The sequence below is a fragment of the Anoplopoma fimbria genome, unplaced genomic scaffold, assembly GCF_027596085.1.
Source record: "Anoplopoma fimbria isolate UVic2021 breed Golden Eagle Sablefish unplaced genomic scaffold, Afim_UVic_2022 Un_contig_8556_pilon_pilon, whole genome shotgun sequence".
In the NCBI taxonomy this organism is placed as follows: domain Eukaryota; kingdom Metazoa; phylum Chordata; class Actinopteri; order Perciformes; family Anoplopomatidae; genus Anoplopoma; species Anoplopoma fimbria.
The window spans coordinates 8,191-27,500 of NW_026553263.1; the positions used below are offsets into that span (position 1 = coordinate 8,191).

Genomic DNA, 19,310 nt, shown 5'->3' on the forward strand with positions numbered 1-19,310 from the left:
ACCACCGACCTTGTGGTTACGGGTCAAGCGCTCTACCTCATGTGCCACATATATACTATATATATATATATATATATAAAAAAAAAAAAAAAATATATATATATATAAAAATATATATAGTATATATATATAATACAAATAAAATACTATATATATATATATATATATATATATATATATAAAATAAAAAATATATATATATATATATATATATAAAAATATATATAAATATATATAATACAAATAAAATACTATATATATATACTATATATATATAAAAATATATATACATAAATATATTTATATATATATAATACAAATAAAATACTACACAGTATATATATATATACATACTGGATAGTATTTTATTTATATTTTATTATATATATATATATATATATATATACAAATAAAATACTATCCAGTATGTATATATAGTATTTTATTTGTATATATATATATATATATATATATATAATACAAATAAAATACTATATATATATACTGGATAGTATTTAATTTGTATTATATAGATATATATCTACAATGATTTCATTGTAAAATCTGGTTAAATCTACTTGTTCATGTCATGATGTATGAATATATAAATAAGGGTGAAATCATAGAAAACTGGTTGACATGGAAACAGAAATAAAAGTAAACTGGAGCAGGAAATCACAACATCAGAGATTTATTATCACATGAAGATACAAACAGTTGTATAAAGATGGAATATTCTGAATAATAAATTCTGTCACAGATAACAAGTGTTTTATCATGAAAATAATATATTATTACTCCAAAACTGCAGCTATCTAGGATCTTTAAGCAAACATATAACACACACATAATAAATTACTGTTTGGCTACATGACGATATTTAAAAGACACCTGAGGGTCCAATAGTGTCTCTAGTGGTGTAAAAGAGAACAGAAACACAGCGTTGGATGAATTTCATAACAAAGTCACAACACAAATCTATATTATGAATTACAAGTGCACAGCACAACTCTCAACATACATACAATTCAGATAATATTCAGTTTGAACCGTCAACCTGTGGTTTTCTTTGGTTGTACAGAAACACGCTGCATCACATGATGATATTTTCTGCTTTAATATCAGAAACATCTGAGGCAGTTTGAATAAACATTTTCATAATAGCTTATGAGTAATTTACATCTATAAAAAAACAACAAACGTATGATATTTCTTCCAGTTTAAAGTGAAAAATATAAATCACTTTTGCTTCGCACAGAAACTTTCAAAATAAGGTGTACTCTTATTCTGACAATACACCATTGGAAGGATGTTGTCACATCAGCGTTTAAAATCTAAAAGCGTTTTAAAAATAGTAAAGTTAATTTCAAAGGAACTTGCAGCAATCTGCAGATTTGACAAATACAACTTTGGACGAAGTTTTTAAAGTTCAACTTTGACGACCAGCATTCAACGCGTTGACCAATAACAGGCCGCCTTCACAGAGCTGAGCTGTGATTGGACGGAGAGTCGGAGGGTTTAAAATGGAGGAAGCTATTATAGCTTATTAGCTGTGTGTCCCCATCCAGCTCTATTAAAGCTAAAACTCGTACAAACAGGTCTTTGAATGAGACTGAACTTAGTGGTCAGTTAGCATCTTAGCCAGCTAACTTGCTAACTTGTAGTTTCTCGTAGCTTTCTATGTACCAAGTCTAAACGGTATCTAAAGGTCTTCAGTTAGCATGCTATCTAGATTGGTGAGCTAAAGCTACTTGAAGCCAGTCACACTGTTGATAACGACGGTTTTCTGAGGATTTTTAGTCAGTTTTTTTAAACAACAGAACCTGCAGGTTGTTTGCTAGCATCAGCATGTTTCCGGCTTCAGGTTATTTCAGTCAGAAGGAAGCAGAGACACAAAAGGAGATTTGTCGAGATTTTCTGCAGCCAAAGGACGCTGAGGTGTTTTTCATACACTAGAGTGGATTTAGTGGATTTTCATCTGAGTGTTTTTATTGTTTTTGTCTCCTCAGTGATCATGTTTGGTCATTCTGCTTCGTTAGATGAGTTCAGGTTAACCTCCCTTACAGGCATAAATCCGGTCTGAATAGAGCTTAAGACTGTTTAACGTTCTCCAGTTTCAGGTTCTCAAATGTGAACATTTGCTGGTTTTCTGTGTCTTCAAAAGTCAAGTGAACATCTTTGGGATAAGTCACATGATACGCTGGATGATAGAACTTCACTTTAGCCCTTTAGTTCAAACAAATGTTCAGAGGGTTTTAATGGTTGTGAACCTGAATGGTAGTCTGATATCTAAGATAAGAAGATCCCATCCAGCCTGCATGAGTCCTTTGTTCTTGTTGAAATGTTTTCATTTCCCCACTTGAGGGCAGCGTCCTTATCAGCTGAGCTTAACATGACTTAATCTTTTCAAATAAACTGTTTCAGAAAAGTGCTTCATATATAAATCTATTTCGTGATCATTAGCTTCCCTGAAGAGAACAAAGCTCAAACTATATCTCAGTTGGATTTGACTCCTGAAACTTCTTCCACAGGCTGAAGCTGTGAAGCAAATACACCCTGAAGACTTCGCTCATTAAAACAATAATGTGAATAATGACGTGATGAAGTTGGTAAATCATAAATTGTTTTGGTTTGAGGACATTCTGAGTCTGGAGGTGACCAGTATTATGTAGTGTTTCTGAAGTCTGAAGCTGCAGGACAGAGTTTCTTTCAGTAGGTCCTGAGTTTGAAGACCTTGCTGAGCCTGGAGGTGGCGCTGGAGTAAACGAGGAAGGAGCCTTCATCGGTGCTGAAGTATTCCCAATCTCTGCAGCCGAACGTTGGCAGACTGTGGACCGGAACGAAGCCCTCGTAACCCTGCCACCTGAAAACACAAAACATACTGAGATAATAACCTACAAATACACAAAATACTCAACAACAGACACTTATAGACCCCATCACACACCAGAAACCAACAGACCCAACAGAAACCAACAGACACCAACAGAAACCAGACCCCAACAAACACCAACAGACCCCAACAGACTCCAACAGACACCAACAAACACCAACAGACACCAACAGAAACCAGACCCCAACAGACACCAACAGAAACCAACAGACACCAACAGAACCAGACCCCAACAGACACCAACAGATACCAACAGACACCAACAGACACCAACAGAAACCAGACCCCAACAGACACCAACAGACCCCAACAGATACCAACAGACACCAACAGAAACCAGACCCCAACAGACACCAAAAGAAACCAACAGACCCCAACAGACCCCAACATAAACCAACAGACACCAACAGACCCCAACATAAACCAACAGACACCAACAGAAACCAACAGACCCCAACAGAAACCAACAGAAACCAACAGACCCCAACAGAAACCAACAGACACCTGAAACCAACTGACAGGAAGTACGCACCTGTAGATGACACTGTTCAGAGAGTACGAGCTGCCATCATGAGAGTTGGCTACGACCAAGAACTTCTCCTCTCCGATGGTGAAGAACTCCCAGTCCACAGCACTGAAAACAACAACATCATGTCACCACAGTGTCCTTAAAGGGACGTTACAACGGTTAGTGTTGTTCTTGGTCTCTGTGCTCAGTGAGGTTTGGTGGACAACCGACCAACATCAGCCCAACAACTGGTTCATTTCTTTCGAGGCAGAATATTAAATTAGCAACATAAAATAATGAAACATCACTGAATTGCCCATAAAAACAACCAACGATGTGATGGCTGATTCGTCCAGCGCCAAACACTAATCTATAGACCTGCTGCTCTGCTTAAAACACAACACCTGCAACTGAATCAGCAACTCCGGTGCAAAGAGCCGGTGGGTCACCTGTGTGTGAGGATATCCTGGAAGCGGATGAAGGTCTGTGTGAGCCGGTTGAGTTCGTACACGGTGGAGTTGATGCTGTAGAGATTTGGGCCGCTGTTGGAAACCCTCTGACTGTTGGCGACGGCGAGAAAGAACCTGCCGTCGATCTGAAACGTCTCCCAGTCCGTCGCTCCCACCGTCTGCAGACGGAGGAATAAATGAAGGTAACCAAAGACGGGAAACATTCACATCCAGGTAGATTCACTTTTTAAAAACAAACATGGACTTCATGATGTAACGGGGAACATGACCAGGAGTTTTTATTCTACAATAAGCCCGCAAAGCACTTTGTTCCAGACTGAAACGTCTCAACAATGACTGGTCAGATTTCCATTAAAGTCACTGTGGATATTCATGTTCCCCACAGGATGAATCCCAGTTTTTCTCAACCGCCACCATCAGGCTCCACGTGCACACAAGAAGTATCAAAACGTTCTGACCATAACTTATCAGATTGTCCTGAAATTACCTGATCTGCTTCCTCCTCTCCAGAGGATGAACCCTTCAGATTTGAATCAGCCCATTACCTCAGTAAACATTGTCTTCTTCAATACAGCATGATGTTCATTTAGTAAATGATGCTCCATTTAGAGTCAAACAGACCATAAAGCAGGGGATGCTTTAGGGCGGGGCTACACACTGATTGACAGGTCGACACCAGAGACGTATACGGCGTCTCTACGTCACTCCTCCTCACTCCATATATGGTCACTTCCTGTTCACTGGTTGAAAGAAAAACAACCTGGCGATGGCAGGGATTTATGGCCTCCAGGTAGTTTGTGTCTAATATTAATCATGACTCAAAGTGTGTTCAAATCCCCAGCCTCCACATTTTATAGCCTATTCAGTTAAATAATCAGAGGAATCATCAGGGTGTTTTAGTTGAGGGTGTAATGCCTCCTGCTGCCTCTAGAGGGTGCCAGCAGGGTTTATATTTCTGTCAGCAGCAGTCGGTGAACTGAGATGTATTTGTAGATCTATTACACGAGGTGTAAACAGAGTTTAATGAGTTCTGGCTGCGAATGTTTCTGTCAGAAGTTGAATTAAAGGTTTTCATGAAGCTTTAACATGTTTTCTGTGGTTTTTAAAAATCCAATAAACGTCTTCAGTGAGATGATCTGCACTGACGGACGAGTCCAAACAGTCTGCTGCTGGAAACCCCCTCACACACACACACACACACACACACACACACATTAATTACACTCCCATGGTTCCTGTGTTTTAATTGGAGGGTGTCTTTTCCTTTTTAATCACAGCCTCATGAACTAACTGAGCAGAAAAAGTAAAAAGACATTTTCATAAATCAGAAAGTGATTTTTTTAAAGAACTGCTTTCATGTGAACGTCTGTCTTCACATTTACAGTTTTATTACCGTTTGACCTGTTTACTGCAGGACGTCCTGCCTTCAGAGTTATTACAGGAGTGAATGAAGCAGCAGGAAACATAATTAATAATGATCAGCTTTAAACATGCAGCTCAGAGGCTGCAGGTCAGCTGAGTGATACCGGACCATATTTCATCAAAACGCAGGTTAAAGCATCATCTTCCATTTATCTCCTTCAGTCCAGCTGCTGAGGAAGACTATGAGAACCTGATCAGGTCTGGAGTGAAGGACTCTGAGATAAAACAACCACGAGACCAAAACAAGTCTCAGTGCAAACACACTCAGTAAAATACTAACAACACAGAAACTAATCCAATCAGATCCTTGATAACCTGTCCAGGTGAAAAGCAGATGGATAGAATCCAGACCGGATGAAGAAGTTTTGATTAGAAGTAAACGTAAATGTTCTCACAGCTGAGAGAGAAAAGATCTACGAGGTCATCAAAGACACTGAATGTCCCTTTAATCCACAAACTTCAGTCAGCATTAAGTCCTAAACACACAGACAGCTGTGGGTCTGGTAAAGTCTGACTCACTGAGATTACTGAGATGATCCTCTTCTTCATGTCTGTCTGCTCGCTGCTGGCACCCAGCTGTGAGCCTCTGAAAGGACTCACCTGTTCAGGTACAGACTCACCTGTAAAGGGTCAGATTCAACCATAAAGATAGAGACTCACCTGTACAGGTAGAGACTCTCCTGTCAGGAACAGACTCACTAGATCCTGAACCCAGACCTGCTACCTCCAGATCTACATCACAAAGACTACGGACACTCACCGGGATGCTCTGGAAGGTCTGGAAGCAGCCGTCCAGCCAGACGTAGACGGTGGAGCTGATGGTGGTGGTCTGACCGTCAAAGGTGTTGGCCACCACCAGGAAGTGGTACGGTCCCACCGAGAAGAACTCCCAGTCATACGCTCCGGACGTGGACAGTGTCTGGTTCACCTCGAACAGCTAGAGGGACGGGACGGAAGACGGGAGGACAGAGGAGAGACGATGAGACAGAAGAGGACAAGGGATGAGACAGAATGAAGGTGGTTTAAGAGGACAGTGTGTTTGTGAGGACAGCAGGTTTAAGAGGACAACGTTACCTTTGTGTTTGGGTTCCACCTGTAGATCACACTGTGGATGTTGTGGTTGGAGTCTCTGGCTGAGGACACAGAGACACTTTAATCACTTTAATGAAATAATCTGAGGGACACTTCAGGAGCCAGTCAATGTTATTGTGATTTTTATTTTGATCATAATTTCTTACTATTTCATTATTTTTCAAAGCATTCAATTAACTGTTGTACTGAAGTACTATGTACATCCTACTGATGTTGGTGAAACACAACAACATCATAACATATTATTATTATTTTTAAAAAGGATTATCGATTTTAACCAATATCATTGTATCAATATGATCATAATTGTTATAATATAATTTGATATATTGTTATTTTAATTTATTAGGTGTAGATTAAATAAATATTTAAAGTTTCATCTGATACGTTGGACTGTTGCTTTAATGTGTGTGTGTGTGTGTGTGTGTGTGTGTGTGTGTGTGTGTGTGTGTGTGTGTGTGTGTGTGTGTGTGTGTGTGTGATCTAACCACAGTACACCTGCATCAGCTGACTTTCTTTCTTTCTGTGTTTCTCTTTCAGATGGTCAGATCATAAACAATCTTTCCTTCCTTTCAGCTCAGATCAATGAGTGTTTTATCTTTACACACACACACACACACACTTAAACACACACTCACACACTTAAAACACACAAACACACACACACACACACACACACACACACACACACACACACACACACACACACACACACACACACACAACACACACACACACACACACACACACACCACATGAATGTGCAGGTGGAGGTGTGTTTGATGTTAATGGTTCAATAAAACACAACACAGACGAGGAGATACGAGCTTTGAACTCTCTGAACTCTTCACAGAGCTTTTAACTTCTTAAGTTTTCATTCACACACAACCCTTTAGTAGCTGTTCCGGAGCTTTTGATCATTTTACAGGTGTTTCTTCAGCTAAAGAAGCATCATATTTAATCTCTGTTTAACTGGACAGTGTTTTGGTAGATCCATTCATTGATCTGTTGATAATTGATTATATAAATCTGTGTTCTGTCTGTAACAGCTGAGATATTTTGTTGTTTAATCTGCTCTATTGGAAACAGAAGAGGCCCGAGACTGGAGCCCTGAGGAACTCCACAGGTTGGTTTTCCTCACACAGTTGTGTGATAACAATCACAACATACACCAAACTTTACAGTTTCATTCCTCTCTATATTCTGAAGGTTTTCACCAAGGGGTTTGTTCATAAATCATTCAGAGCCTGATTTATACAACATTGTATCACCAATAACGTGGAGAACATTGATTTCTTATGGCTGTTGAGAGTATTTTCAGATTTATGAAGTGATACAAAGCGATATCTAAAACTCCCTCTGTCAAACCTTGTGACTTTAATATGTCAGCAAAATGAAAGAAGAATTGTGAGCGTGGCTTTATAAAGTTATCGTCTAAATGTAAGTGATTACATGTTAATACCTATTAGTTAAAACCTTAAAACACATGAAAATGAGTGAAGACACATCAAAGGAATAATCCTGGTTGTTTCTCTACAGCCGAGCTGAATCACTGTCTTCCTGACCTCCAAACTTTGATAACATGGTGAGCAAGTTATTGATGATTGATTGGAATCTATTGATCAACATCAGAGCAGGGGATTATGGAGGTTTGGTATCTAATCCTCCAGGTCTCAGAGGTGGCTCTAAGACCTGGACCCGTGTGTTTACCTCGTCTGTGATTGGCCACCACCAGGAAGCTGTGGTTGTGGATGTGAAAGGCCTCCCAGTCCAGAGCGGAGTGAGTCTCCAGAGTTTGGTGACGGAGGAAACGCTGCCGCCGCTGATTCCACCGGTAGATGACTGACAGCTCAGGCTCCGCCTCCCTGGAGTTCGCCACCACCAGGAAAATCTGATGAGAAAAAATACAACAATAGAGTCCTAAAACCCGACATGAGTCACCGTTTTTACACATCTTTAAAAACGTCTGTGGTTATCACAAGCTGAGGAGATTTAAAAAAAAATGTTTATGATATAAAATCAACAAGACTTCATTTCTTATTGTTGATTAGTAGATTCTCCTCTCTTTTTTTTTTCTCTGTAGGAGTTTTGGGTCCAGAAGTGAAGTGAGGAGGTTTAAAGCTGGAGCAGCTCTCACCTGGTCACCGATGGTGAAGTGTTTCCAGGCTCGAGCCTCCTGAGTGCTGATGTTCTGGTAGAGCTGGAACGACCCGTTTCTCCATTTGTAGATACCTGAACCGGGACGAGAGTCCCTGCAGGACGAGACGGGAGGGTTAGACCGGTTAGTCCTTCATGCCCTGAAGACCTTAACGAGGTCAAACAATCAGGTCCTGTTCTCAGATCTGGGTCAGTACCTGTTGGCTGCAGCCATGAACAGACCTTCAGACGGGATGGAGAACACCTCAACGTCAAAGGTTTCTGAGCTGGTGTACAGATCCTGGTAGTCCTCCACGTAGTCCAAACGCTCCTGATCTGCAGAGGACATGTGAGACAGTAGAGGGGACGGATGAAGGAAAAGCAGGATACAAAATTTAACCTTAATTGACGGGAAAGATAAGATTTTCTGGTTAAAGAAACGTTTTTTATGTCGTTGACTTCAGCTTGAGGTTTGTTTTCAGTTCGGTTTGTTGGTTGGTCTGTTTTGATTCTAAAAGGTTTCAGCTTCTTCATTCCGGATATTTGTCTGATTTTCTCGTCCATTACGTTGGTGATGGAGACAAGATTTGATTGATTTGACTGTTTCAAAAAAAATACTTATCAACTCAAAGACCTTTTCAAAATAAAACCTTTATTATCATATGATTCTTTTTCAAATGACTGCAAGTTTATATTGTTATTAAAACTCCTCTTGTTCCCTCATGTGGATGTAAACATTATTTAAAAATAATCTTTGTAACATTCCAGACTGGCAGACTCACTCTGCAGCAGAGTCCTCCAGGTAAGTCCGTCACAGATGAACAGGTGTTTCTTCTGAGCGTTGAACCACAGCTGACCTTCTTCTGGTCCAGAACACGGGGGAGGATTACCCAGAGTCACTCTGGCCTCCGCCTCTAAAACACAACAACAACAACGACAACATCAAGAACACGACTTCAGGAAGAGTTCATGGTGTGAGGGTCCAACAGCTGTAAACATTTACTCAAGTAGCGGCCTGTACATAACTACACATCTGTGGTACTTTACTTTACTTGAGTCTTTCTACTTCTACTTCACCGCATTCCTCTGACAGAAACAATTTGTGAAGAGTTAAAAAAAATATGATGTTTAATAATAAATTAAACTCCCCAAACTGTTTACACGAGTACACCTGAAACAATAAGTCCATCAATCAATTAGTACATTGAAAGAAATTATTTGATGGATGAAGTAATATTTTTTCTAAAAACATTTAATGGAAGTTAATGTTTAAGTAATAACATTAATAATGTAAATGTTATAATAAATATGTTAATAACGTTACTCTTTTTGTAATGATGTTAATGATGTCCATATATTAGTAATCATGTTGAGGTTTGGACAAAACAAACATTGTGAAGGTGTCACTTTGGGCTCTCTGTTATTGTGACGCAATTTCTCACTTCATGCTAAATGTAGAAATAATCAGCAGATTAATACATAATGAAAATAATCAATATAAGAAGTAGAACCTTATTTGGGGAACTGACAATTTTCCTAAAAGAAGGTGGTTTATTAAAATTACATTAACATTCTTCTATTACATTTATATAGTATAATTTTAATCCATGACTCATATTTTGTAAATAAACATTTTACAAAAACTCTCACATAGCTTCAGGCTACACGAAAACAAAAGAAAAACTAATTTCCAAAGTAAAGTAAATAATACTTTCTATTCTCTCTGAAATGTGCAGTATAGAGGTATAAAGTGGCATTAAAAGTACATTCTTAAGTACATTTCAGCGTTAACCGTCCTCCACTGCAGACAGTGTGCACTGATGGAAAACCCCTTTTCTTTGGATTAATCCCACAGTGACACAGAACTAAACAACATTCATCATTTCAGCGTCTGGATTTAATCAGTAACTGTATCTGACTGTGAACTGACAGCTCTGTGCTAAAGACGTGAAGGTAATGAAGGTGTTCGTCACCCCTTCAACCACACGTCTTCATTATGAGCAGACAGACAGATGACTGTATCATCGTTACACATCAGTCAGCTAATGAGCTTTAAGATGACAGAACATGCTGCTAGCATGACCTCATGACCTGAGGCCTGTTAGCTTTAGCTCAGTCTGTTAGCATGACCTCATGACCTGAGGCCTGTTAGCTTTAGCTCAGTCTGTTAGCATGACCTCATGACCTGAGGCCTGTTAGCTTTAGCTCAGTCTGTTAGCATGACCTCATGACCTGAGGCCTGTTAGCTTTAGCTCAGTCTGTTAGCATGACCTCATGACCTGAGGCCTGTTAGCTTTAGCTCAGTCTGTTAGCATGACCTCATGACCTGAGGCCTGTTAGCTTTAGCTCAGTCTGTTAGCATGACCTCATGACCTGAGGCCTGTTAGCTTTAGCTCAGTCTGTTAGCATGACCTCATGACCTGAGGCCTGTTAGCTTTAGCTCAGTCTGTTAGCATGACCTCATGACCTGAGGCCTGTTAGCTTTAGCTCAGTCTGTTAGCATGACCTCATGACCTGAGGCCTGTTAGCTTTAGCTCAGTCTGCTAGCATGCTGTCTCCTTGGTGGTGTTTGCACTCAGCAGTGAGCAGACAGTTCACCTGATTCAGGTTTATTTAAACTGTGAGTCACAAAGAGACGAGTGTTCAGTCTGCTGAACTTCACAACCTCTGAGCCTCGGGCTGCTAACGGTTTACCTCATCAACAGACATTTAGAGGAATCCTGTCTCCATTATTCAGATGTTTCAGATTGATATCAGTTTACCTGATCAGCCCCAAAGCACAATGAGTCATTCTGAGCCACAATAATCACATTAAACTATGAGACTGCCCTCCAACGCTAGGATGCACAAAGCTATGCTAGCAGTAGCTAACATGTTCCAGTGTTTGTGCCAAGCTAGGCTAACCATGGTTCTGTCCTGGACACACACAGACCTCTGAACATCAGAGGATCAGTGGAATAAAACAGCAACAAGAACATGAAGACACCTGTAGCAGGTAGTCAGCACCTGTTATACTGGAAACACACATCAAACAGTGGGACACACACACACACACACACACACACACACACACACACACACACACACTCACACTCACACACACACACACACACACACACTCTCACACTCACACACACACACACACACACTCTCACACTCACACACACACACACACACACTACACACACTCTCACACTCACACACACACTCTCACACTCACACACACACACACTCACACACACACACACACACACACACACACACACACACACACACACACAGTGGATCGGGTTACTGAATCCCTGATACCATCACAACCTGAACACCCACACTGAGAGGTGAGGAGCACTCAACGGTTCTGATCCGGGTTCAGATGTGTGTGAACATGTGAACACGTGTGTGATGTTACGGGCTAACCCTCGTCAAACACACCGTCCTCCCAATGAAAGTGAGCCAACTGTCTCTGGCCTCAGAGGGACGTCGGGGGTCGGAGCGGCTCTCAGCTGTTAAGGTCAGTGAGGGGTCAGAGGTCATCAGTGTGAGTCTCAGATCTGATCAGGTTTAAACAGCCCCTCCTCACCGTACGGGTACACTGGGCCATCGTGGTCGGGCTGAAGAGGGGGGGACTTTAGGACCCGGGGGACCGACAGCTCAGCCAGGCTGGGGTCAGAGGTCGGGCACAGTCTGGGCGTGGCATCCGAACCAGGAAGTAGAACCAGCTGACGCAGTAAACCCTGAACAGACAGAACAGACGGAACAGACGGAACCAGCAGACAGGAAGTTAACGTGATTTCACAATAAGATGAGGCACAACGAAAACTCGTAGACAGAGAAAGTCTGAGGGGCTAAAGTTAACGACATAAACTAATCTGACCCTACAATCAATGCTAATGCCAACGCTAGCTGTTGTGGCTAGCCTCCCTCTGTGACCAACATGTAACATCAGTCAGAGCTTGTTTTATTTTATTTTTATTTTTTTATTTCTTTATTTTTTATTCTTAGCTTGTCTTCTTCTACTATGTCTCTTGTGTGCACTTTACTCTACGCTGTTGTAAGTCTGCAAATTTCCCCGCTGCGGGACTAATAAAGGATTATCTTATCTTATCTTATGTTAGCCACATGATTGTTCTTCATTTGGTTGTTGAAGGAGTCGTTACCGGGAGTCAACCTCCGGTTCTTTAAAGAGAAGTCAGAGCTTCCTGTGTTAAAGCTGCATTCTCTCTGCTGTCCACCAGGGGGCGACTCCTCTGGTTGTATAGAAGTCTATGAGAAAATGACTCTACTTCTCTCTTGATTTATTCCCTCAGTAAACATTGTAAACATGAGTTTATGGTCTCAATCTCTAGTTTCAAGTCTTCTTCAATACAGCATGATGTTCATTTAGTAAATGATGCTCCATTTAGAGTCAAACAGACCATAAAGCAGGGGATGCTTTAGGGCGGGGCTACACACTGATTGACAGGTCTCTCAGGTAAAGACCCTGAAGGACCGTCTGAAGTCCTGATCCTGAATACAGACTCACAGAGAAGCGGCCCCTCAACCTCCTCCTGCTGCCAATGAAGAACCTGGACCCTCTGGTGCTCAGAGCGCTGGGGAACGACTGGACCTGTTTACTGGGAGACAGGAAACCAGTTAGATTCCTATCTTCACTGGTCTCTACTGGGTTCTACTGGTCTGTGTGGTGTTAGAAATCATCAGGGACAAATCAGGCTTATACTGTTGATATTATTTAGTTTGATTTGATTACCAAACTGAACCAAAGTCAAGTAAAAACCAGGCTAAGTCTAAACTAAAGTAAACCAAGCTCAACTGGACCAAACCAGTTTGACTTGAAGTGAAGTGAACTGCACCACTCAGCTGAACCGGGCTGAACCGGTCTAATGTGGCCTGAGGGGGACTCACAGCTCCAGAGGAAGTCCACAGTCGACGGTCAGCGTGGCGTGCGGTCCGGTGACGGCCAGCACCACCGTGTGCCAGCGGTTATCGTCCAGTCCGACGCCCTTAAAGCTCAGCCGGCTCCGCCCAGCGACGCCGGAGGCCGTGGACAGGAAGTGGAGGCGGTCCTCTGAGACTCGCAGCCCCACCAGCAGCGAATCGGATCCCTCGTCCACGACGGAGAAGATGTACTCATTCCTCTGGAAACAGAGAGCGTGACAAGTTAGACCAGAGTGAACCAGACCAAGACCAGGTTCTACTCAGATCTACCGGTTCACCTTCTGTCTCAGTCTCGGGATCTTGATGGTGGCAACCAATGAGAACTCAGCAGGGAAGTAGTCACAGTTACTGAAGATCTGAGAGGCGGGAAAACTCAGCGCTGTTGCCGCGGCGCCGACCAATCGGAGACCTCTGGAGCCTTTGGACTGAACCATCTGCACCTGATGGGTCATTGATTCGATCATTTGTTTATGTAGCAGTCAGTCATCAATCTTATCTTCATCAACCACTCTACCTGTCCCACCTGTCCTACCTGTGGGGGCGGGGCTTGTCCTGGGCCGGGCAGGGCTCTGGACAGCAGGTCGAGAGGCTGCAGGTCTGAGGAGGAAACAGAGACTCCTGACTCAGAAACACTTTTTAAACACACAGTATTCACAGAGAAGAGTCAGATCTGTCTTTTCTTTATTTTGTCCGTATAGATGCCAGACAGCTGGATGAAAAACCTTTAATGCTACGGATCTGTCCGTACAACTGATTCCTGCATGAGACTCATTGTTTTCCTCACAAACGAGTGAAGCTAAATGTTAATTAAATGTATTAATGTGATTCCACTGTCATCTGCGACAAGATGCATCTGAAGCAGAGCTGCTACAAATGAAAACGACGCTACAGAGACAGACAGAGTGGGAGTTTAAATCTGTGAGACTGTTAATCAGAGAGTATTTTAAACTCAGTGAAGCCATGTTAAGATAACATCAGTGCACATCAACAACAGCTGGTTTTATGGGATCTCTTCCTGACGGGACGTTTTCCTCTTACTGTGATTGATAAGCGTGTCTCTCATGTGATCAGCTCCATATCAGTCTCTATCTGCTCTCAGATCAGAGATCACTAACAGATTAACACTTCAGCTCTGCAGAGTTTGTTTTTTATCAGATTATCACCTCAGGGTTCGTTTCATTCGTCTACCTGTGACTTCAGTGATCCAAACATAAAACCAGAGGTGTGTCAGCTCACAGAGATCAGCTTCTGGAAGCTCAGGTTCCTGTAATAATGATGTCATGTTTTCCAGTCAGAGTAAACATTACCATCCAGCACTTTTTTACACTGAATGTTTGACATTTACATTTTTAAAGGGATTTCTAAGAAGTTGGTCATTTTTAAAAACAAACAGAATTCCTCAACAGAATTCCTGAATCCCCTGAGCAGAGTGAGGGAGTACGGTTAGAGTAACGTATGAGGTTAGAATACAAAGTAACAGAGTAATGTACAAATTACAGAGCGAGGTATGGAGAATGTACGTACAGAGTCACTGAGTATCGTAGGGAGTATTTTACACGTATTTTACACGTATTTTACACAGTAACGTACGGATTAACATACGCAGTGTTTTACGGAGTAACTACGGAGTAACTACAGAGTAACGTACGGAGTGATGTAGGGAGTGATGTACGGAACGTACAGAGTAACGTGCGAGTGACGTAGGAGTGACGTAGGGAGTAACGTACGGAGTAACTAGGGAGTGATTTAGGAGTAACGTACGGAACGACGGAACGTACGGAGTAGCGTCGCAGTGACGTGACGGAGTGACGTGCGGAGTGACGTGCGGAGTGACGTAGGAGTGACGTAGGGAGTGACGTAGGAGGACGGAGTAACATAGGGAACGTGCAGAGTAACGTAGGAGTGACGTACGGAGTGACGTAGGAGTGACATACAGAGTAACGAGGACGTAACGCACAGAGTAACGTAGGGAGTAACGTACAGAGTAACGTAGGGAGTGACGTACGGAGTGACGTAGGGAGTGACGTACGGAGTGACGTAGGGAGTAACGTACAGAGTAACGTACAGAGTAACGTAGGGAGTAACGTACAGAGTAACGTAGGGAGTGACATAGGGAGTAACGACGGAGGGAGTGACGGAGTGACGACGGAGGACGCAGGGAGTGACGTAGGAGGACGTAGGGAGTGACGACGGAGTGACGTAGGAGCGACGTACGGAGTGACGTAGGGAGCGACGTACGGAGTAACGTACGGAGTAACGTACGGAGTAACGTACAGAACGTACAGAGTAATGTAAGAGTGACATAGGGAGTAACGTACGGAGTGACGTACGGAGTGACGTACGGAGTGACGTACGGAGTGACGTAGGGAGTGACGTAGGGAGTGACGTAGGAGTGACGTAGGGAGTAACGTACGGAGTAACTACGGAGTAACTAGGGAGTGATTTAGGGAGTAACGTACGGAGTGACATATGGAGCGTACAGAGTAACGTACGGAGTACGGGAGGAACGTACGGAGTAACGAGGAGGGAGTGACGTAGGGAGTGAACGGAGGACGTGCGGAACGTACAGAGTAACGTAGGGAGTGACGTACGGAACGTACAGAGTAACGTAGGGAGTGACGTACGGAGTGACGTACGGAGTGACGTACGGAACGTACAGAGTAACGTAGGGAGTGACGTACGGAACGTACAGAGTAACGTAGGGAGTGACGTAGGGAGTGACGTACGGAGTGACGTACGGAGTGACGTACGGAGTGACGTACGGAGTAGCGTGGGAGTGACGGGAGTGACGTAGGGAGTGACGACGGAGTGACGTACGGAACGTACAGAGTAACGTAGGGAGTGACGTACGGAGTGACGTACGGAACGTACAGAGTAACATAGGGAGTGACGTACGGAGTGACGTACGGAGTGACGTACGGAACGTACAGAGTGATGTAGGGAGTAACGTACGGAGTAATGTAGGAGTGATGTAGGGAGTAACATATCTAAATTCAGCTGGAATTCTTAAGTTATATTTATAAAACGTTTTTCCCTTGCTGGACTTCATCCTCGTGGACAGGGATACAGAGATCAGTAAATGTGGAAGGTGACAGAAATCAGATGAAAGAAGAGTCACAGAGCGAGTTCAAATCTTTGTCTCTAATCTGACGGCAGCAGCTCCATGTTAGTTTTTAGCTGGAATTCCCCTTTAAGCTCCTCTGAGGCTGTCTGTGTGTTCTGTGGCTGCAGAGAGATCAATGCAGGATGAACGGAGGATGAATGGAGGATGAATGGAGGATGAATGGAGGGAGGGGACGACATGCACAGAAACTGATCTCACATTTCAAAGGATAAAATAACGCAGCACAAAGCAGCGAGGAGACGTCTGAAACACTGGAAACACGGCGGTGACATCCTGAACACTGGTGTTAATGTCACAGTCGTGATGTTTACTGAGAGGACAGATCGATGGAGGACGGAAGAGGCCGTCTGTCTCTCTCATTGAGTCGTTGGAGATGTTGGTCAAATAGCTCCAATGCTAATGCGTCTCTTTTTACATTTTATTTCTGCTCCTGTTCAGTAAATAACGAACCGCCCACGTTTAAATAGTGAACTGTTTGCCGTTAAATGGGCCTCCTGCCGCTCTGTTCACCTGGTGTCGTCCGTCTGCCTGATTCTGTGAATGCGGAGTAAATGCTAAGCTAGGCGGCTAAATGTGTGAGTTAGCTTTTCTTTACCCTTCTTTTATGTAGTGAGGCAAACACTTCCCACTGCCTCCGGTCTTTGTGCTAAGCTAGGCTAAACCCATAAAAGTGTCTCTTTCTTAATCTGATTGCTCAAAAAAGATTTATATTTTACATTTTTATTGCCTTTTGGTGAAAACCCACTTCCGTAAATTAAACATAATATAAAGACATATTTTTGTGGATTTTCTTCTCGTAAAGTCAGCTGGTGTGATATCTTCCGATCTTTTTCATGATTTTAATAAAAGGTTTCTGTGTAAACCAGCAGGAGGGTTAGTGGAGACTCTGCGCTGGTTTTAGGCTTTACTTGAGCTAGGCTAACAGTTTCCCCTGTTTCCAGTCTTTGTGCTAAGCTAGGCTAAACACGTCTTTGAAACATGATATCTGCCTCAGGAGGAGGACCGGTGGCTTTTCCTCTAATGTTGATAATAAATGCATTAAAGGTTTCTGGAGGACTTGTCTACGTCTCCTACCTGTACAGGGTCTCCAGCTCTGACTTCGGACTCCGGCGGCGAGCAGCACCACGGTGAGCAGCAGGCAGCGACACGCTAACATCACGCCAACGACGCGGGTTTGATTCCCCCTCACCGGTCCGCTCCTCGTCCTGCGGCGCTCACCGCCATGTTCCAGCTGTGCACCGAGAGCTTCTGATCTTCTGCTTCTGGTCAACGGTTTATTCAAACGTCTGGGAACAAACACGTCTACATGAATACATAATGCACGCTGACTTTCTTGACCTTTAACCCCGAGGGACCCACATAAACCCGTGTTTTATGGGGACGGCAGGTCAACAGTAGACGCCACAGTGAAAAGATGTACGTCCTCTGGAAGCTGAGAACCTGAAGATTAAGTCATAAATCTTAGAACATTATGATGGAAGTTTATGATGCTCATCCTCATGCTCTGCTGTGAATAATCAGTTGTTGCAGCAATTTTGGGATTGATAACATTTATAACACAGACTTTAACTTCTGTAGAACTGATATAAATGATCATAAATCCAACATTAAGACTCCAAGAACCTTGAGGAACACCATAGAAGAAGTCCTGCTGTGATTTGGTATCAAACACTTTTGACATTTGGAGATCTACCAAAGAAAAGCATATTTCAGTGATCAGATGGTGAGTACTTCTGATCTGGAAACAGCTCAGAAACATTTATATTTCCCAATAACCAATGAAAGAAGGTAGATGGTCTGAATGCTCTCAGTCTCTAGTTTTGGTTGTAAAGTTTCATGAAGACATATTCTCATTAACATATCTTTAGTTCAGACTCCCAAACCTTCATCTTGTCGTTTAGTTTCATATGATCCAGTTTTGAATCTGGACTGAAGACCTGAAGCTCCGAACAGAAACCCAGTCAGATCTGATCAAAAACACTCATACTCGTTTTATCTTCTACTTTAGTTCATGTTGTGAAGACGTTCAGACGTTAAAAGATAAACTTTGTGATCACATGACGAGACGATAACAGAAACAGTGAGGATCATGTGATCATCTTCGTTTAATATAAAGGAGTTCTTCTAGTAAACATATTTAAAGCATCAAAGAACATCTGAATGAGGACACGCCTCCTCTAAAGACTTATATCTGCACCTTAATATTAATTATCATAAAGACGTTTTTAGACACAGAAACCAGAGACTCTGACATCAGTAGACCTCTAGAATAATCAATAATCTCTCCTCAGACCAACGAGGGGATTTAAAACAGCAAAGACCAGGTCCCTGACTCAGGTCAGCAGGAATCAATCAAATCCAAAATCAATCGATCAGTTTGAGTCAAACAGCAGCTGAGTTTAACGGAGGACCTTAAACACAACGTTAAAACGTGGACGTGTCCGTTCTGAGGACGAGACGATGAAACCGTCTGCTGATCGGATCAATAAGTGTCATCAGGATGAGTTTGATTATTGATGAGTTTAAATAAAGGTCCAGGACTAGAAGGACACCTTTACTCTGAAACCATCAAACCTCTTTGCTTTTCTCTCTGGATCAAAAGAAGAATCCTACCTGGTCAGAGGTCAAAGGTCAGAGTTCGTCCAGCCGGCTGATCTGGTCCTGGATCAGTTTGTGGTCCAGTGTGAGTCCACTACGACACCTGGAGGACGTCTTCTGGACCATGTCCTC

The 19,310-nt window shown here is 42.5% G+C and overlaps 1 protein-coding gene across 1 annotated transcript; it reads right to left on the reverse strand.

The window, feature by feature from the left end:
• Positions 1-2,709: 2,709 nt before the first annotated feature.
• LOC129116416 (thrombospondin-type laminin G domain and EAR repeat-containing protein-like) lies at positions 2,710-17,736 on the reverse strand. The gene is made up of 15 exons (XM_054627318.1): positions 17,655-17,736; positions 13,989-14,053; positions 13,735-13,896; positions 13,424-13,656; positions 13,044-13,134; positions 12,102-12,255; positions 9,304-9,435; positions 8,740-8,857; positions 8,523-8,637; positions 8,096-8,276; positions 6,368-6,420; positions 6,054-6,230; positions 3,851-4,029; positions 3,426-3,527; positions 2,710-2,863 (listed from the first exon to the last, which is right to left on the reverse strand). The coding sequence occupies exons 1-15, from the start codon at positions 17,734-17,736 to the stop codon at positions 2,710-2,712; spliced, it is 1,998 nt and encodes a 665-aa protein (XP_054483293.1).
• Between the last annotated feature and the right edge of the window lie 1,574 nt (positions 17,737-19,310).